This window comes from Myiozetetes cayanensis, unplaced genomic scaffold, assembly GCF_022539395.1.
Source record: "Myiozetetes cayanensis isolate MyiCay16 unplaced genomic scaffold, myiCay2020 scf28, whole genome shotgun sequence".
Taxonomy (NCBI): domain Eukaryota; kingdom Metazoa; phylum Chordata; class Aves; order Passeriformes; family Tyrannidae; genus Myiozetetes; species Myiozetetes cayanensis.
The window spans coordinates 3,673,239-3,694,631 of record NW_026087499.1 but is presented as its reverse complement, the minus strand read 5'-3'; the positions used below and the strand labels follow the sequence as shown (position 1 = coordinate 3,694,631).

At 45.0% G+C, this 21,393-nt stretch overlaps 1 protein-coding gene across 7 annotated transcripts in view; it reads right to left on the bottom strand.

Annotated features, from left to right (window-relative positions):
* Positions 1–21,393, bottom strand: part of KIF1B (kinesin family member 1B) — an 82,048-nt gene that overhangs the window by 22,307 nt on the left and 38,348 nt on the right. For 6 of the 7 annotated variants that reach the window (XM_050322655.1, XM_050322658.1, XM_050322657.1 and 3 more), the window contains 8 exons: positions 11,056–11,149; positions 10,160–10,308; positions 9,391–9,569; positions 8,303–8,440; positions 7,350–7,598; positions 2,138–2,256; positions 374–459; positions 115–244 (listed from right to left, as the gene is read on the bottom strand). In XM_050322655.1, coding sequence (XP_050178612.1) covers positions 115–244; positions 374–459; positions 2,138–2,256; positions 7,350–7,598; positions 8,303–8,440; positions 9,391–9,569; positions 10,160–10,308; positions 11,056–11,149 — 1,144 coding nt within the window. Of the gene's footprint in view, positions 1–114; positions 245–373; positions 460–2,137; positions 2,257–7,349; positions 7,599–8,302; positions 8,441–9,390; positions 9,570–10,159; positions 10,309–11,055; positions 11,150–17,714; positions 19,229–21,393 lie in introns of those variants that run through there. The other variant, XM_050322661.1, reaches the window with a different exon arrangement.

The window sequence follows — 21,393 nt, the reverse complement described above, 5'->3', positions numbered from 1 at the left end:
GGTTTCACCTCTCCCCAGCTATCATATTTTGAAGGACACTCAGACCCCCCTTTCCCTCAAAGTGTCCCACATTTCCCTCAACCTCTCCAAAACTACCACACATTTCTTGCTCACCCAGCTCATTCATTCTGTTGATCTCCTCTGGAGGAGTGGTAACATCTGAAGTCTGTCCTTGCCCTTCCACAATTCTTAATTCCTCCAGTGACAGCCCAGACCGAGTCATTGCAACCGAAGAAAAATCACTCTGAAAAATTAAATGAATTGGCTTGTAACAAACTCCTGCAGCTCCTCCTTCTCCTACAACACAGGTTCTTTGTTTAGAAGCACAAGTTACTACACTCAAAGATACCAACTCTATTCCAAGGCTTCTTACCTTATCAAAGTACTCGTTGTCAAAGGAAATTTTAGCTGTGCCAGACTGTCTGATACCAGATCCATAATCTGGGGCTTCTTCATCAGCTGCAAAAAAACAGGGGAAAAAATATAAATAAGTGATGGAGAGCAAAGGGAAAACCCCTCAGAGTCACTGAAATGGGAATTCTCATTACAATGGGAACCAGTCCAGGAAGCAGAAGAGTCCTCCAATGACAGGGTGGAGTCAGTGATGGAAAAAATCATGTCAGAAATCTACCCATCATCAACTCCAGTGTGGGAAAACAAGAAGACAGGCTATGAAGTTTCATTATGAAAATACTTGAGAGAATTTTAAGTGCAAAACAACTTCAGTACTCATTTTGATTATTTATTTACTTCTGATTATGATACTGAGGTAAATTAACCCTGACTTGAACTGCCATCTAAACTCTCTGAGCTCTGCTGAAACACCAGCAAAGCTCCCCCAGCACATGCTGGAAGTCTGAAAGGCAGATCTGTGCACATTTAACCTCCTCCTCTTCGTGGAGAGCAACAACAACAGGGCCTGGTTAAATGCCAGGGATTTCTCCCACAGGAAAGGCATGTTTGCAGGAGAAATCCTAAGATCCTGAATGTGTTCCAAAGCTTTGCTTTGAAAAATGCCATGGTCCTTTTTGAAGAGATGTCCCCAGTTTAATTTCCATTAGCCATGGTGTACTCTATTTATTGGGATGGATAAATAAGGTATTGATTTGGAAACAGCCAGTCAGTGCTAAGGAGACCAAACCAAACTAGAAATGCGACTTTTGTGCCCATCAGAACAGATTTCAATTCACTCGCTTTAATCCCTGCCAGAGTGATTCTTACACATCTCCAGTGTGGGATTTCATTAGAGGTTCCCATGGAGAGTGAGGATGCCAGGGTTACCCTTCCTAGACCAGAAAGAGCTGCTGGCAGTTGGCCACTGCTGGAAGGGACAGATGATGGGAAGGATCCGTGCTCTGCCCAGTGTGGCCAAGGCTGACACCAGCTGAGCCTCCTCACACTGGCCAAGTGTAAAACATCAGCCACTCACTAGAGAGCTGCAGCTCATCTCCAGCATACAAGGGCACTTCCCAGCCCAGATATCCACCCTCCTCCTCTGGAAAGTTGGGATTTAAGCAGTGTGTTAAAGCAGTTTCTAAGTCTTAACACTTTCAGAGAGGCAACAAAGGGGGAAACTGCTGCTGATTTCTGTTTACAGCGTGCTGAAAACTGTCATTTCAGCACCTTCTGCACCTGCTCTTGTCAGACACTGGAGAAACACATTTCAGAGCTTTATTTGAGAGGGCAGATTGAGCACAGCAAAAGTTTGGTACATTTAACTTCGCTGCCAGTCACAACAGCTACCAAACTTGCAGGACCCTTGTCTGCTATTTATGTTGGGTTCAGGAAAGAAGAATCTTTGCTTTATTTCTAGTTTTCAGACTCCCTGATCCTAGTTAGCTCTTTCACTGTCCTAAAAAACAGAGTTGCAGTAGTTGCCAGGTATAAACTTCAGTGGTCAACCCCATCACTTCAAAATCTGAGCAGCACAACTTCAAGATTTATTCCTGCTTGGTCCATATGATGACATAACAAACGAAATCACTTCCAAAGCAAGTTAACAACAGAGAGCAAGTGCTCTCTGCAACACCAAAATCCAGTTAAGAGTGTAAAAGGCTTGATTTGCTTGGCTGGTTTGTAAAGCTGCAGCTGTTGGCAGGGCCAGGAGCTGCCCCGGGGAGCTCCCGCAGTGTCTCACCTGCAATGGCCTGAACCGCCACGCGCAGGAACCCCCGCACCTCTCCCTTCTCACTCACGACAGCCACCCTGTGGATCAGCGGCACCGGGTACAGCAGGTTGCTCAGGTACACAAATGCTCTGGGAAGGGAGGAAGGAGAACACAACCAGCATTAGGCAGTGAGGTACAAAACCAGCCCGCAGAGCTTCGGTGGCTACGGGGCCACTCAAATCTCCAGGCACTCCATCTCCCAGACCTGCACCAGGTCCTGGGCCCATCCTGCCCACACAGGGCCAGGGGCAGCCACAAAAACGCTCTAAGTGGAGCTCAAAATGCTCTCTGGAGACACATTAATGAGCTACAAACACACAGAGGACACAATTTTAGATGATGGTTGTATGGAAGGTAATTGGAGATGCACCAGTTGTGAATGGAGCTGTTAAGATGGTAGAATCTATGAGAGAACTACTGACTGTGTTATATATTTTATGTACATATATGTATATATGTATGAATATGTATTAGGTATTGTATTATATATGTATTATATATTGTATTATTTATTATATGTGCATATATGTATATATATGTAAGTATATGTATTATATATTCTATGTATATGTATACTGTATTATATATTATATTTACATATATATTGTAACTGTATTATATATTATATGTACATATATGTATATATATGTATTATATATTCTATTACATATATACTGTGTATTGCATTATAAAGAACTTTCCCTTGAGGTAGTTGGAAGTGATAAATTAAAAGGGAATTGATCTACTGAGCTCACACAGCCTCAGATTTTTACTGAACATAAAAAACCCCTCTTTAAAACCAGACTGACTGAATGTTTTCTCTCTTCTACATTCCTGTGGTAACTCTGCATGCAGGATAATCAGAATCCCCCCCCAGTAAACCACAAGTCATCACTCAGGTTTCTTGGAAGAGCCACTGAGTGTGCAGACAGTGGAAGGCTGTCAGTCCTCACAGCTAAACCTCGTTAGGAGCATTATATTTATTTCTTTAAAAAACCCAAACCAAAACAAAGACCAAAACACCCCAGCAGAACTCGGGAACTGCAGCTGACAAAAGGAAAAGCAGCATTTAGGCCCACAAGTGGATGGTCCTGCCAGACACTTTTACAGTTATACACAAGCAGGGTCTCTTTTGGAACAATAGGTTAACCAGTTTAATTGTGTAGATTTTAATTAAAAGTCAGATTAACTAATTATGACTAACTAATTATGTAATTTTAATCCATTTCTGCACGTTAAATGACACTGTGCAACAGTAACCTGTTCAACCGATTTCCTTCCTGCAGTTCTTTTTATCAGCCTTTAGTTTTGCATATAATGAATTCCTCTGATTTATAACTGTTATTGTTTAACATTCCCAGGACAAGTCCTGCATGGCCAAAGGGAAGTGCTGCTCCTTGGGAACGTTCACGTGGCAGGATGAATTCACTCTCAGAATGACAAGGTGGTCAAAGAGGTGTCAGTTGTGAACCAAAGACACAGAAATAGTGCTACTGAAAACCAAAGTGATGACACAATGCAATAGAGAAGAGAATGATTAATAAGGCTATAAAAGTAGCAAAACAAAAAAAAAATATGAAGAAAACCATATAACAACAAGAACAAAAACCAACTGCAACGTAACACTTCACTAAGATTAGGATTTAATTCCTTTTCAGTCTGCTCCAAAGTGAGGTAAGCACTGATAAAGCAGGGGAAGGGAGAAGAGACTAAATTTAAAGTAGCAAAATGAGAAGTTTAATTTCTCTTTTTTTTTCTCTAAGATATCATTTTCACTTCCAGCTTTGAAATTTCAGGTGATGTTCCTCTGAGAAAGCAGATGATTCCAACCGTAACAGTTGGCATTGCTGAGTTGGACTGGATCAGGGATGGAGTTCAGGAAGGTGTGTGGTTAAATGTGGTCAAACCCACATTTCAAGCCACGGAGAACAGACATTTCCCAACAGAAAGGAATCCAAAGAGCCTTGCACTGATGTGCCCAGTGAAAGGGACTCTCACTAATTTAGAGAGTCAGGCGTCACAGAAGCCTTCCCACCTCAAAGCCAAACTAATGGAAAGTGAAAGCATCACCTGCATGAAAAACAAAAATACCTGTTTGTTTGCATGGCAAAAGTTCTGAAGCTGCTGCTCAAGTGACAGCCAAAGCACTCAGCTGGAGTAACAACTACAATGTGACCATCCCAAGGAAAAAAAACTATTTCTCCTCTTCCTTAACTTCCATTCGGTTCACCTCAGTCATTCTGACTTGGACAAAGAAAAGCACATAATGCAAAAAGCTCTGAGCTTCCTGTTTGTTGGTGAAAATGCTGGATTCTCTTCTGTGGCAGGGAGAGCAAGTGCACGTGGGCTGGACCAAAACAGAGCTGGTTCCTGCAGCAGCACTGCTCCCAGTGCCACTCCATCTGCAGCAACACTGCTCCCAGTGCCATTCCACCTGCTGCAGTGCCAGGTCAGGAGTGCACGAAATCTTAAGGTTCTCCTCCTCCTCTTCCCTCATCCAGGAGGATTCCCACTCCCCAAACATCCCCTAAGTGTCCCCCTGCACCTTAGCCCAGCAGACTGAAAGAGGGGAGCTGGATTAGCAGAAAGATTGGTGAGGTAGAATGGCATACTCACAACAGAACTAGAAATTAAATTTAACAAACACAGATTTTTTTTTTTTTAAAAGAACCAAAACAGAAACAACAGAACTCAGAATGATGGTGGATGTTTTTAAAATGAACATGTCAAGATTCAAATCAGATACCCCATAGGCCTCTCCCACCCCCCTTAAACACAGAGCAAATGCCTGGTATGTCACACCATAAATAGAATCAGCCTTAAAGACAGCCCAGCATGCCAGAAGAGATGGCTAAAGGGACCAGCTCTTTTTTTTCTTTTCTTTAGAAGTTACAAATAAAATACAGAGAGAGGGAAAAAAATTAACAGTGATGGCCAAGGAGCTGAGTAACTACGTGATCCATTTCTCCTCTCCTTCATGACCTGCACTTGTTATTGCCGATGAACCCCCCAAAAATATTAAAATCATTTCATTTGTTCCACACATTCTACAGCACATGACCCAGAACACAGAATCATAGAATCATAGAATAGATTGGGTTGGAAAACATAGTTGGAAGTGATAAGGAATCTGGCTTTTGTTGTAAATTGAACACCACCTTGTGCCCAGGACAAGGCCTGTGCAGATGGACACAGCCCTGGTCCTTGCAAGGCACTGCTCAGAGCAGTGCAATTCTCACGCTGGAACACACTGAGGACTCAAAATAGCTCCTGCTCAGTGGTGCTGCACAGTCTAATAACAGCTTTCTGCTGACACAACAGGCTCAACAGAAGCACAGGAACAGAAATAGAATAGAAACCAACAACTGGGAGAAAGTCCCTCGGCTCTCTACCCAGATAATACAAACTCAGCTTCATTTCTCAATGCCATTCACAGCTCAGTCTGTGCAGCCCCCACCCAGAACTGCTGCAGCTCCACCTCTGTCCATGCAGCTCAGAATTCCCTGGAAAACAGGGAAGGGGAAGCAACTTGTGCCATTGCCAGGCAGCACAACTGCTCTCATTTGACTCTGTATTTGCTCAGCTGGTGCTGTGCTTCCTGAGGAGTTTGTGAAACCAGGATGAACAGCCCAACTCTTTCCCAAGGCCTGAAGGAGCTCCAGGAGCTGGAAGGGACCCCCCAAGGCAGGGGCAGGGAGCAGCCCTGGGCTTTAAGGAGCTGACAGCCACCCCCAAACAGCTCAGATGGCTTTTCCCAAACTGGCTCCCAACCTGAACCAGATTAACCTGAAAGAATTACACCTTATAAAACACATTATCAGGTGTTGCACATAAGGGCACAAATTCAGAGACCACACAGGACTAATGCAGCTTCTGGCAACTTCAGCAATTTTTGTTTCAAAAACGAGGTCAAGGAGGTTCCAAGCCGCACTCCAGACAAAGACTGAGGTTGGACAACACAGCTACACTGATCTAAAAGCTTGGCCAAGACCAGCAAACTCAGTCCCTCCTTTTCACAAATAATGCAATCAACTTTCCTGCCTTCGAGGCAACTGAATAAGGATCCCACCTTTCTGCCCAAGGAGTCTTTCCTGCTCACAGGCACAAAGAAGGATAAAGCCAAGCTCTGGTCCCTCCTCCTTTGTTCCTCCTTTCCACTGGCCACAGAGCCTTTTTTTTGTCCCACACCTGTGGCAAACACCCCCCTCTCCCTGCTTTAACCAGGACTTTGGCTCACAGGGCAGCCAGGAAGCACAAAAGCATCACTGGGGGAGAGGGAAGCAGCAGAGAGGGGAGCCAAGCCACTGAATAAAAATATTTCTGTTTCTTGTCATGAGAAACATGTTTTAGCAAGGCTATTAATGAAGAAACAGTGCAAAGCACACATTTTTCTAATGCAGCCTGCTGTCCTGAGGGTCTGCACCACAGACTGAGGTCTGACAATGCCCTCGTTGGTTTTAGATTGGTGAACTGGGTAATACATGAAGCCAACTTGTTTCAGAAATTCAAACACAGTGCCTGGGGAAGGTGCTGACAAACACTGCCAGCCAGTGAATGTCAGTGATGACAACCTTTCACTGGGTAATACTGGCTACAGAGAGTCAAACACAACCTGAGAAGCCAAATCATCTCAAGGAATACCCTTTTCCTCATCCAGAAAGGACCATTCTTCTTTCTCCTCATGCCACCTTTTCTCTTCATACACAGAGGATGTTAAATGAGTTTTCAAAGAAAAAAAAAAGGATTTATTGGATTGTACTTAAAGACTTTCCACCATACTCAGATTATCTTCTACACCACAGGAAAAAATTCCCTACTGCAGTGCTATCCCAGTGATCCTGTGATGGCTGAGCATTCTCTGACTGATGTTTAGATCCTGCACAGAAGCAAACCCACAGTCACCCTACAGGCAACAGTTCTCTAGAAACAGATTTACTCACACTGTCACATCTAAGGGTCATTTCCTCCATTATTATTGAGGTCTATGTGGGAATTCAAAACTTATGGGAACTTAATGGCACGACATGGGAACTTTTAAAACAGAATGTTACACCCATTCCAATTTCTGGATAAGGGTATTTTGGCTAGACTGACAGATGTTCTGTGTAGCACAAGGCAAAGCCATCGCAGTCTGCAGCAAGAGCTGGTCCCTTTTGGCCATTCTCACAGGAACCTCACCAACCTTCCCACTAAAATGAACCAGGGGGATCGGTCGTAAAACGGGTCGCGCCCATCATTGAAGAGGTCTGATCCCTCCTCAGTTCCCACGTCGGAGCCAGTGTCATCCACAAAGGCCTCATCATCAAAGTCCTCCATCTCATCCTGCTGCTCATCAGCCAGTTCCGTGATGTCGGAGTCGGCCGTGGAGAAAGTGGGGGAGGGCGTGCGGTCGGCCAGGCGCTCGTTGACGCAGCCGTGGAATATGGGGGAGCTGCAGCCGGCACGGACACCGCCCCGGGCCAGGGAAAGAAGAACGGTCATTTAACAGCTGTTTGTTGCCATCAGCACAGAGAACCACCTGAACAACAAGCAAAGGCTTCACACAGCCTGCACTGCCACGGAACGGGAGGGAAGGGATTCGCCAACAGAAAAAAGAGCATCCTTGGACGGAGCGGGAAGCAAATGGAAAAGGAACATCAACATGCAGACCTTGAGAGCACGTCCATTTATAAGAGCTACAACTCTTACTGCCAACACAGCATTTCTGCGAATAAAAACATTGTAAAGGTGCAGCCCACATCGGGAAATATCAAAGAATCCCATCAGATACTTCCCTAGGGAATGACCAAACTATCACAACCACATACACGAGTGAGACCCTGGGCCACTTCTCCGGTGCTCTTCACGTTCTCACAGCTCTGCTCCAGCGACTTGGGATAGAATTTAGCTGGCTACATTCATTTAAGTAAACTTGGAACTCACTAAGGGTTCACTCCAATCAGAACCTGCCAGTTCACACCACAGCTGGCAGCACTCCAAAGAGCATTTCCCACTCTGCACTGTATTTTAAGTCTCTGAGAAACCCCTGCAGGACGAAACACAACGAGTGACCCAGAGGGGCCACAGAGTTTATATTTATAACCCCAGCACTGCCAGGAGCCCCCAGTGGAGCAGCAGTGAGGTTGTGCCACATACCTGCCAACCAGCTTGAACCAGTGGAAGCGGTCGTAGAAGGGGTCGCTGCCCGTCATGGTGCCCTCGGCCTCGTCCTGGCTGCTGGAGGCCATTTCCCCAGCCCTGTCGTACATCTCCCGCATCAGCTCCAGCCTCTGCCTGCACACAGGGAGCAGGAACACACAGCTCAGGGGAGGGAGGAGCAGAACAAGCAGGGAACACGAAGTGAGACTTTCCCCTCAACCAAACTAAGCGGCCGCACCCTCAGTTTGGGTGCTGCCCCAACGCTCTGACATGTTGTGGATTCTGGGAAAAACCCTCCAAGCACGAGGCAAAGTCACTGCAGAGCTCACACAAATCATGGGTTTCAATCCAATTTCTAAATATTCTTCTTTTACACCAAATTCTGGCAGATTTTTTGCTTTTTTTTCTTTGTGTCCGACCATGCTGCCGAGTAATTTTGGCAGCTCCAGAAATGTGGACATTTTGATTCAGAAGGGAGTGGATTCCACTCCAGACTTTTTTTCATTTATCTCTTTATTTATTTAATTGAAGAGAGCAAGTGTTCCACACTGCAAGACACTTTGCCTGGGAGTTATTAGTAGGAAGAAGTTCTTCAGTCAGTATTTAGAGAACAGGGAAAAGACAAATGTCATTTATGTGTCTTGGAACTAATTCAGATTAGTCAGAATTTGTGTAGCTTCCATAGAAACAGAATTTTCTTTATTTGAGCTTTTTATTATAAATTATGCCCGTTACTACCAGGTTTCATAAAGCAGGTGGCAAGGGTATTATTGCAGTGAAAGGACTGTAAAAAAAGAACTAATGCAGAGAGACGAGCTGTCCTGAGCCCTATTAGATTTTAAAAACTAAAATCTAACCTCAAATTACAGAAATTAAATGTGAAGGTGAGGTGAGATGCTGGAGAACAAGTGCAAATTCTTCTGTTCAAAGACTCTAGAAAGCTGGTATTTAACACACAGAAAGTTGGCATTTGGGAGGATACAGAGGAAAAATAACAATGGAGAAGGAAAGGCAAAAGGGGGGGAATTTTTTAGGGAAGCTTCTTGGACATAAGGACACTTTTTTGTCTGGTCATGTTCACGTACTTGAGTTTCTCTAAGGACCAGTAATGAGTTGCTCCATTCTTCAGGTCCTGGACTTCCACAGCCACCACGGTGCGAGGGAAAGGCCGGTGGTCCCGGCTCTTCTCCAGCTCCGTGGGCAGCAGCTCCGGAGGCAGAGGGGAGTACAGGGTGTCCGTGAGCAGCACAAACTGGAACTGCACCTGGATGGAAAAGAAACGGCCCTTTAAGTCCTGAGAAGTCACATATTGGCATCACAAAGGCACAGACACCTGTGATGAGGCCAGTTCAACTCACAACTCTGTGAGCAGATTCAGGGGTTTTTATGTCACTTCTTTTTGCCTCAAAATGGCAAAAAAATTGTTTTTCAGCTGAGGACAAATATCTTGCCTTTGTTGTCACAGCTAGCAGAGGTCTGAAAACTACAGACCCAGCACATCCTGCAGCACCCACTGCTCTTGGGAAGAGGAATGACCACAGGACGGTGAAAGCAATAAAAGGAAAATCCAGGGCCCAGGGGAGATGAACATGAACGTGTGTTTATGGCACTGGCAGGAACAGCAGGAGGGAAAGGAAGGAGAGGAGAATGCATCAGCCACCCTGGCATGGGATGTTCACTCAGCCACAAGTCTGAACCAGAGACTCACAATTTTCCAAACTCCCTTAAAGCCCAAATTAACAAGCAAGAGACGTAACTTTGAAGAGCACAAGTAACGTGGAGCACGTGAGGCAGGACTGGACCAGCAAAACTGATGAGTCAGAAAATTCAGAAGGCTGCTCTGCATGTCCCCACCTTTTTCTTTAACTCCACACTGATTGCATTGGCTTCTTTCAGATACACTGCATTTCCCCAGAGCTGGTCCCTCAGGGAAGTGAACTGGTGGAATTTCCACTTCCTGAAAGCCCACTGGGCGAGTTCGTACTCGTGGCGTGTCCAGGGCACTGGAGAGAGCAAAGAAACAGAGAAATAAACCCTGTGGCTTCATCTGCAAGCCATCTCATGCAGTATCTAATGCTCCTGCTGGTTGTGTCAGCAAGTTCTCAACACCTTTTCTGGAAGAAGAGAAAACAACCCCCTACATTTTCATTATTCAGTGAGGAAGAACTGGATTCAAACTTAGTAGTGGAGATTAAGTAAAGGAGATTTGGAACAGAGGAAACAAAATTAATTCTACTCTTATTATTTTAAGTTATTTAACGATTATTAAAGCCAAAATCTGAAACAGTGGAAAGAAAGCAAGTATTATGGGAATAATAAACTATTTACTGTCCAGAAATGGAGTTATACAGATACGTCACAGAGTGCTGAGAACTCCTACAAAGGAGCAAAAAAATCCTTTCAAAATCAAAACAAGGAAACAAAGGCAACAGTGTTAAGACATCTGAACTCTGTCAGTGCCAAGAAGAGAGAGATTCCTTCAAATTCAAGATCATCAAACCAAAGTTTGAGGTTAAACTAATCCAGTTTACACATCAATTGAATTTGGGGGTGTGTATCTACTGTTGACGTGGAACTTACCCTATCAACAGGTATTATAAACCTTCATGCTGTGAGGATTCTGCATCAAGAAATTAAAGTGATTTTTTGCAGCTTTCCAGAGCAACTTTTCTGTCCATTGCAAGGGATGGTAGAGCAAACTGCTCCTCTAGGCTGGGCTTTACCCAAATTACTTTTAGCTTCCAACTCACCTTCTTCTTCCTCCTCCTCCTCCTCTGTGGTTTCAGCAGCCAAGGACCGAGTCTCCACCTGCTTCTGCAGGGCCTGCAGTTTACTCTCATAGTCCTGTGGGGAGAGAGGAGAGGCCGTGGAGGAGGACACACAAAAGCCAGGAGGGAGCTGAGAGAGACCAACAACAGCCCAGGGGGACAGACAGACCCAGAGAAAGCCCCCCAGACCCTCCCAGTGCTGCTCTCAGCTCCCAACACCCACTGCTCCAGTGCCACTTGCAGAGAGAGGACACAGAGCCAATGCAACGCAGGCAGAAGTGCTGGTTCCTAAAATTTACAAGCTCGTTGTGTCTGGAAGAGGAAAATGTTTGGGATTTTTTGTTTGTTTGTTTGTTTGCTGAAAGGGTGATTTTCTTGGGAAGCTGCTTGCTGCTTTCAGGAGAGCAGGAAAGAGGCAGAAACAGAGAAAAGTACAGACATAAATTTGAAAGGGGAGGATTATTCACCTTCATTTTCTCAAACAGAAGGATTAACAGCACCACTGATTTGCCTTTTTATAGGAATAAAAGTAATTGCAGATTTTAGGGGGGGGATATTTTGTTTTCCATTAGATTTTCCCCATGGCATGTAAATACCACTCTCTCACACTGTGTATTTAATGTAACAGAGGATAAAATACCACCACTGCCCTGGCAGAGAAGCCTGTGCAGTGGCTTCCCCACAAGGAACAGTTCAGAAACACCTTCTGGTACCAAAGCTCTTCCTTCCTGTTCAACTTTATCAGGCCTTGAAATAAGTGCTACTCAAATCTGATCAGTCTTTAATTATTTGCTGGTAAAACAAACACAATCAGAGCAGACACAGCCACCGTGCTCCTGGTCCCAAAACCCATCTCCCTACTGTGTTTTATTTCTTTAAGATAAACCTCTGGCATACATTAGACAAATTAAACTGGTTTCTCAAGATTTTTATACAAGAGCTGCCACAACAATTCATTCAGAGTGTCAGGGAGTCCTTGAGGAGAATTCTCGAAGCCACTCATCTTGCATTCCAACCTTCTCTTTCTTCCACAGCTCCAAATCCCAAAACTCCTCTCCAACACCCAGTTTGCAGCAATCCATTCTCAGATCTGAGAGCTACAGAAGCTTTACATTTTCCTGCCACTCTGTTTTAGCATCTCACCCAACCAGCTGCATCACCTGGGTCTGCACAGCAAGTGCAGTATTTATTTACCACAGCCACGGAGGGGACTGCAGCACATCCAACCCAGGGCCAGGCACAGAGGCCTCTGGACTGTGTTTGGAAAGGAGATCCAAACCTCAAGGACATTCCTTCAGCTCTCCAAGTGATGTTTTCTGCACACAGAGTTAGGAAATGGTGGCTGTGCCCTTTGAGAGTGCAGGATTTGCAACAGCCTGAGTTCAACACCCATAGTTTTAGGGACAGAAAAGTGAACTCAAAGATATATTGGCCTTTGAGGGCTGCAGTTCAATTTTCTAATTTCCCCCTGAACTTGGCTAAAATGCTCTTTCTTTCTTTGTCTCTGTTCCCTTCCCCAAGTTGGCTACTCACTCACACTGGAAGTAACCTCAGGCCAGCAGCATAAAAACTGCAAACAAAACAAACACCTTTTCCTTTGAGATTCCTTCTGACTCACCAAAAAACTATTCTAGACTTGATGAGGAGTTTCAGACTTATCCACCCTTCTTAAATACCCAGCATAATCTTAAATTCTTTAGCATAAAGGCACTTGCTGTGATCTTTCCCCCCTGTTCCACGCAGAAAATGCTGTAAACTTCTGAAACCCAGACAAAACAGGTCAGATGTGGAGTGACATGAACAACCTCCTCTCACGTGCAGGGAGAGGCAAAAGAATTTATTTTCCCATAGTCTGAAGCTGATAATGTCATTTGGAGCAGCTACACTGCAGAAATGAAAAGCTCTTCAAGTTGTGTTTCAATAGAACCTTTTCAGATTCTTTTGGAAAAACTGAAAAGCTGAAAGAGGGGATGGTCAAAAATCAGGAGCATTCCAGTGTGGAAATTCCACCTGGAAAACCCAGGCACCTTAAATTCACTCACAAAGACCTGCTTCTGGGCTTCTCTATTTTCAGACTTGTGAGCCAAGTAAATGTATCTTCTGCACATTTAAATACCCAGATAAATAAATGCTTAACAAGGCACACGCAGTTCATCGACTCCATACTAAAACACTACTTGAAAAAACTAAGTAAAATAACTGAAGTTTGTTTTCCCATAAGGAAAAAAAAGAAATGGGTACCATTTCCCTAAGCAGGACTCCTGGCAGGCCATCCTGGGTAGCATTTAAAAATAACTTGGCACTGAGCAGGAGCTGAAGGCTGAATTTTGGGCTGGTTCACCCAGAAGGTGCAGCGAGGGCTTGGTTTGCTCTCACCAGAGCTGAGTGGTGAGAGCACACACACAGCAGTCAGTGCCAGCTAAAGGTGCCTCAGCTGCTGCAAAAGGGAAAAGCTGCAGCCAAGAAGGTGCCCTGGGGGTCCCTGCCCAGCCTGCCTGGAAGCAAATGCACCTCGTTGTGCAGCTCCACTCTGGGTGGCTGCAGCAGCTCCAGCAGTGAGCAAAAAGGGAAGGCAAAGGTAATTCCTGTCATTTTCCCCATGGGCATGGAAATATCTAAAGCCACAACAATCACAGATTTTGAGCAAACAGGAAAAAAAGAAAAATAATTAAAAAAAAAAAAGACCCCAACCAACAAACCAACCAAACAAAAAAACCCCCCATAGACTCAGACCAGGCAAAGCTTTGTAAGATCAGACTGGACCAGCTGTTAAAGCAGAACACTGAGTACAACAACCGAATTTCTTTGGATCCACACGGTGCCTGCCAAGGTACTGCTGTGTGGGATTCCCTCCCCTATTTGAGGTGCACAAAACAGGCCATTTCTTTTGCCTGCCATGAGCAAATAAATGGAGAAGAGCCAGCTCCCAGTTTCCTTCCAGAATTTAAATAAACAGCACACAGGATGGTACAATGGGACAGCACTGAAGAGGAGTAAGGCTTGTAGCCCCCTTGTGCTATAAAAAGCTCTTTTTTTTCCTTTTCTATTTATTTTAAATAAGCCATGAGAGGAGACACAGATCTGCGGGGGCTGGAAAAGCCAGGGCGGGTGAACTTAAAAGAATCAGCCTGAGGAGGAACAATTAAAGAAACCTTTTTAACTCTGCTAAAACAATCCCAACCCCAAGATAAAAAACCAAAAAGCAGGACAAGCCTGCAGTCAAGTTTGATTTCCATTTCACTGAGACAAGTCTGACACTTACAAGAGTATTTCATAGTTTATTGAAAGAGCACTTGTTACAATACAAACCAGTTCTGCTTTTCTCAAGGCAGATGCTTGCTCTTAAGACAATCCAAAACTTGGTGGTTTTTTTTTCCTAAACAATAGACAGATCTGAAAATCCCATTTAATTCAAAGGCAGCTCACTGCTTTCTTTACAGTACAAATGGTTACACAGCATGGATTTCTCATGTGGCAGCTCCTGGAGTGATTCAATGGGAAGTAGCCGAGAAAAATTTCAACATATAAAGAACAAATCTCAACATATAAAGGACAAACAGTGAGGGAGTGAATGAACTGATGGAAACAGCATCCCCTAATTTGGCAGATCCCTAAATTCAGATGGCCTGAGAAAGGATGTTGGAGTCAATGTGCATTTTACCCACCCCATAAACCCCCAGGACCCAAGTGAGCCCTAAAGGATGGCTCCAGAGCCATCAGCAAGGCACAGGTGGATCCAGGCCAGCTGTCAGAGCACTTGGCAGGGCAGCTCAGCTTGGGAAAGCAGCACTTCCACCCTGGATGCCACATTCCCATCAACCTGAGAGCCTTTTCACACGGACTGGCAGGGAAGCAGCTGTCTCACCGTTCATTAACTCCATTAACACAGGATTTGGAGCGAGACTTGTGTGTGTTTCTGAGCAGTGCAAGGAGATCCACAGTTCTCACACTGCTTCCCTTATCAGATGAGGCACTGCACTGTTAATTCATATTAGATTCTTAAATATCCTCCTAAAAACCAGGAAAAAAGCTGCTTCCTCAGAGCAGAGTGGGCTCCATTCTGACACCCACTGTCCTTGTGCTGTTCTGTCAATTCATACAACAGAACAAGCAGGGTTGTTCTCCTAGTGCTGCTCTGAAACAGCGGGGTGAGACAGACTGATGGCAACCTCCTGCTCCCCAGCACCACCCAGGCACTCCCAGAGAGCCCCTCTCAGATTTTTCAGCTGAAATAAGTTGGCACAAACGTTTTAGTGTCTAGCATTAGGGTACCAAGCAGCAGGAGTTTTTAATCTCATGTCAGTACATGTGGTTCCATGGATTTCAGAATCACTCCATGCTCGATCCCGTGGTGATTCCATCCAGGCAGCCCCAACAGAAGGGGACAGGGATGAAGAGGGTTTGCTCTGGGCAGGCTGACCCTGCTTGGCTCAGTTATTCCTACACAACTGACAGGGTTTTCCCAAGCAGGAGCCTTCCTGAGGATACAAAAGAACTCCTGAGCCCTGACATGCACAAAACCCAAGAGCAGTGCACTGCTAGAGAAGGATTCTAAAATAAAGGCAACAGCACAATTATTACTTGCAGCCCAAAACACTCATTTTGCAGTTGTGACTCAAGCTCAGAGGAAGCATTGCTCATCTTCATTCCTTGAACAATCAAGACATTTTTGGCCATGATGCTTTATTTCCCTCCATCAAGCAGGCCAAAGCATGAGACAAATGCGAGTTAGAAAGTCAGATTTGGACACAAAAATAAACCTGCTGTACAAAAAAACCACAACCTCCCAAGTTTGGGAGCGGTTTGTTCTTTTAGGAGCTGGAGGGTTGACTTTGTATCTCCTACATCAGGGGCCAGTACCCCCTCAGTAAAACATGTGCAGGGAATTAAGAGCTGACACTTGATTAATCGATATGTAAATGGTGCAGAGGCTGCCAAAGAACAACCAGCACCTACAACATGCACAGCTGAGGCAGGGAAAAGTGGGATAGGGCAAAAAAATAAAGGATGGAAAATAAGCTTAAGGCACTTGCCACTCACCTACAGCTATGCTGAACCACACACAGGTAACAGTTACCAGTAGGGCTTGTATCTCATAAAAAAATAAGCAACCTCAAGTAAATTCAGGATACTTGTGCAAAACAGCACAAATACACTGCCAAGTGGACCTACCTTACCAAAAGTAAGTGGCCAGATGTGGTTTTTAAATCTTATTCAAGTTAAATTTAATAGCTAAACGAGTCCCCAAAGATTTAGATTGGCTTATGGTTATAAGGCCACAGATTTTCAAAAGTAAGTGCAATTTTGGGTTGCACTTCAAGAAACTCAGATAAAACACCAGTGTAATAAAGATTGGGACTCTCCAATTGACACAAAACCCCAAAGCTATTCCTAAATCAACAGTTTTTCAGTAACTTGCATTTTGAGTGTGGGGAGAAGGAAAATTAATCTTGTTTTCTCCTCAAAGCAACCTTCTCCTTTATTAAACAAGTCTTGAATTCGGGTTTAATCCAAGACCAGAGGCACTAACATGAGGTATCACATGAAGATGAAACAGTTCAATTCTCCTCCCTTACAGGAGAATTCAGCCAATACAAAGTAGTGATCTATAAATCTTCATAAGAATAACTATTTCAAAAACATCTCCCAGACTCAGGCCCGAGAAAGCTGAAAACATAAAATAAAAGAATTAGCTTTTTTTGAGTGCACCAGAGTGTTGAAAAATCCTAGTTCCTTTCCACAATCTCAGTACAACAATTAAAAACTATTATATTTAGAGATACAATGGGAATTAGAAAAAGCTTATTTCCAAAGCATTGCTTCAGCAATATATATATATTCTGACATCAACTTCCATCCAGGCAGGTTTAACTGTCACAGCAATTTCATACCAATAATTATGAACTTAAGCAGAAGAAGAGACATCTACTCAGGGAGTAGGACCTGTTGTGACCCCACAGCTCTTCATAATTTCTGTGTAAAAAAGCCACATATCTTGTCAGCCGACAACTTTTGGTTTATAGATTATTATTACTATTAAAAATCGGAGTTAAGAGTGGAAAATGTTGTTCTGAAGAGCCAGATCAACTTAAAAAACAGATGCTCAGTTTCCTTATTGCCGAGAAAAAGGTCACAAGAAACATTCGATGCTAGAAACTAAATTCCTCTTTTGATTGTCTACATGAAACACGGGAGGAAGGAAGCACTTTGTAAGTTCCAGACAATATTTTCAGCATTAGAAAAATACTTCAAGACACACACACACACACAAAAAAAAGAAAATTGGTAAATGAGCTAGCAGGGAAGTTCTCCCCTCCGCATCCCTCCCTCCGAGTCTTCTACTCTATGGCCAAAAAAAAGTCCTTACAATTTTTTTTTTTTCAGAATATTCTTCCAATCAATTGCTGTTAAAACCGCAAGGCAAGTCACGTGCAGGGGCTGCAGGGGCTGCAAAGGCTGCAGGGGCTGCAGGGGCTGCAGGGGCTGCAGGAGCTGCAGGAGCTGCAGGGGCTGCAGGGGCTGCAGGGGCTGCAGGGCTGGTCCCTGGCGCTCTCCCGAGTCCCTGGAGCTCCCCCCAGCCCAGCACCCCCAGTGGGGCCAATCGTGGCTGCTCCCCAGCCCCCAGCCAGGATTGTCCCCGCCGCCTGAGGGCCCAGCCTGCTCTGCCCCCCCATCATACGGTGGTCTCTCTGCCCGCTTTGAGGTTGGGAGCCGAGAACTGGCGCCGCATGCGCGGGGGCGTCACGAACTGGTTGCAGTGGTTGTGGCGCTCGGGCGCTCTCGGGGGGGCCCCGTCGGCGCCGCCGTGGCCGTGGGGCTGGCGGTGCTGGTGCCCGTGGCGTTTCTGCTGGCAAGTCTGCGGGTCCGGGCTCTGCTGCCCGCCGGGGCAGTGCAGCGACTCGGACGAGCCCGAGGTCTGGCGCCTCAGGCTTTTTTGGGAGCCGTTGTTGAGGGAGTTGCTCCTCCAGCGCAGCTGAGGCGACGGCTGCTGCTGGCCGGGCTGGGGCTGTGTGCTCAGCTGCTGCCTGTTGATCTGGATGTTATCCTGGCTCCTCTGGGGGCCGTAGAGATTCCACAGCTGCTGTGGGTCTTTAGGAGCAGCTTTGCTTTCCTTCTCTTTGCCTTCATCTTTGCCCTTATCGTCTTCCTTCGGGATTCTGACCTCGATAACTTCGTCCTCGGTGATGATGATGTGGGTGCCCGGGCTCCAGGAGTTCCTATGTTTGGGATTGCTCTTGAAAGGGAAGCGGGGTTTGCGGTTTTCGGGCGGGATAAATCGGTGGGGCATGTTTTGCCGGCGCAGCTGTTTGGCTATTTCCTGCTGCTGCAGGTTTTTGAACCGAATCTGCTCCTGCCTCATCCAACGTAAGCGCCCGCGTCTGAAAGCTGGGTCACCTGCCATGAGCTGAGAAACGCGCTCCTCCTTGGCAAGATCATCGTTCTCGCTCCTCTTTAAGTCATCCACCGGCTTCTTCTCCACGTCCACCGCGCCGGCGGAGTTTGGAGACTTGGCGTTAGCTACGGTGGACTGAGCTTTCTCTGGAGACCCTATCAGGGGTAGAACCTTCTCCATTTTCAGCATCTTATTTCGGAGAACTTTGATCTCTTCGTCCTTCATGTTGTTCTGCTTCTTCACTTCTTGCAAAATGTCTTCCAATTTGTCTATGTGCACCTTTAGGTCGTCCACGTCGGTTATTCCTTTGCCGTTGGCCATCACGTCCTCGATCTTCTCGTCTCCGACTCCCACCGTGTCCCAGACATCCCGAGCCACGGCTCGCCACGACTCGCGCTCGTTGGGATCTTTTTTGCCGTACATGGCACAAAGCTCCTTCATTTTAACAATGGCCAGGGCCTCAATCTCCTGCCTAGTGTGCCTGAAGTCATTGAGCGCTACCTCATAGCAAATCTCCTTCACAGCCTGAATCTTTAGGTCTGAGATGGTGACCCATTTGGAGTCTTTGCTAAGGCGTCGCCGCTGGGGTATCTGGTACATTTTAATGGGTTCTCGTTTCTTCCCACTGCTGGGGAGGCCACACTTTTTTACAATGGTTTGGAGCTTGCTGGGGGGCAGCTTCTCTCTCAGGGAAGTGATCAGTCTCCAACTCTCCTCACACGATCTCTTGTCCGAATCATCCCCACTATCAGAGTCTGCATCCTTTGGAAAAACAAAAATCAAGAAGTGGCCCCAAAATAACCAAAATTAAAATTGTAAGAAAATGGAAAAGCTAAACAAGAAGTAGCAGGCAAAGAAAACTAAATCAAAAATCAAAATAGAACAAGTGATAAGGAAGTCCCTGAAGACTGAGCGTAAGGGCATTAAAATGTCTCTTCGAGAGTCAAGGACTGGCAAAATTGGAGCCCTTCACTAAATTAACATTATATTTAAAAGTCTTGTCATCTCAAAACAGCAGATAATCTGAACTCTTCCCTCCCAATCCCTTCCAAAAATCTTTAAACAGACCGACTAAAACCAGGTTCCTGATTTTAAAAAAAAAAAAAAAATATAAAAAAAATTAAAATTAAAACCCAAGTGTAAAAACTGCACTTCCCACATGCTACAAAGACATGCAAATCCCCGGCACACACGTTTGCCTCGGTGACTGCTGGGGCTTCTCTCAGCAAGTCCTCCCCAGGTAGGTGAACACAAGAGCCATCAGAGAAGGTGTCACGAGCAGCCAGAGTAAGTCGGGTTAACACTGGTTAGTAACGTTGCACGTGGTTGCAGGGGGTGCTCGAGTTTAGAATCCACTTCACTACAACAGCAGCCAGAGAAGTGTTAGACCACAAGGGGAAATGAAACAGAAGCAGCCGAGAGGTTCAATGTTAAAAGGACTGTAAGTGCCACTATGACAGGTGAAGACAGTGGTTCATACTCCAAGACTTGCTACAAGCTAAAAGGATATCCAGAATCAAGAGGTTTCAGAGGTGGGTTGTGGGTTGGTTTTTGGTTTGGTTTGGGTTTTTTTTCCCGTTTGGCACCTTGTTGTTTAGTTTAAAGAAAAAACCATTATCACTCTTGTCTGTCCGAAGGATGAATTTCAGCAGAATGCAGAGTAAGGACTTTATTTTTTTTTTTTAATAGATTGTTTTAATATGAATTCTCTATTTGATATATCCTTGACTTGTCTTCTTCTCACACCCTAGAGCCTGGAGCTTCCACACACTTGCTAAGCATTATGCGTGTTTTGCTTCTTCATTACAAGTTTTCCACCTTTTGCTAAATGATTTTTACTGAGCAGTGCTTCGTGTTTCCACATTCTAGGAATGTCTGTCCGGGTAAACTGCCACCACAAGTTAAGGATATCCATTACTGCTTACTGCAACCAGGAATTAAAGGTCAGACCGCTTTTCTTTAAAGGATGAGTGAGTTAAGACATCTCATTAACGAGCCAAAAAGTCCTATGGATTATTGTGATCCAAAGATCTTCAATCCAACACGGCCGTCGGTGTCTAACATCTCTCTAACATCCCTGTTTGCCACAGGGAGATTTCTAATACATGAGAAAGCAGGAGCAGCAACAGCCAGTTACTCTAAAACAAAAGGAACCCCAGGGTTTGTGCATTTTAGACTTGGGGTGTATGACCACGAAGAATGGTGGGGAATACACTCGAATTGGTTTTGGGGTGGTGGAAGGGGTGAAGGAAATACTGTTCTGCCCTGTGGTCAAAATTCACGTTATTTGAGCTTCTTGTGACTTTTTTGTATTTTTTTTTAAATTAGTACTAGACAATCAACTTCTGATTGAGGTCAAAATCACTGGTTTAGAAACAGAATATAAAACTCTTTGTGAGTTTACAGCTGACAAAATTTGTGGCCCAAGGAAAGAGCCTCCACCAAACTGCAGATTGCAGGGGAAACCAAAGGTGCCCTGGAGGAAGACACTGTGCAGTCTGACCACTCAGGGATGTGACCAGAAAGGCAAAACATGAACTACTTCAACATTAACTCACGAGTTCCACAGGATTCTGACAGGTTACAAAACTACCACAGAACTACTTATGGGTACAAAGCATGTCTTGGTACCAGAAGCTGATGAAGAGCCACTGTGTCATTGCCCTGAGTGCACTCACAGGTCACCCAGACCAATCAGCACAGCCATAAACCCACATTCCAGTATCAGTGGTCACTGCAGAGGCATCATGGCCCAGAAAACCAGGAAGACCATTTTAGCTCTACTAAACACATTCTCACATTCAATTTGTAAAATGCAGGACGACTGTTTCTACTCCCTACTCCTACTAGCAAGGCAAAGATATATTTTAGTTGTGAATTTTGGGGAATAAGAGTTATGATTTATCATTTTTTTGTACAGCACATCT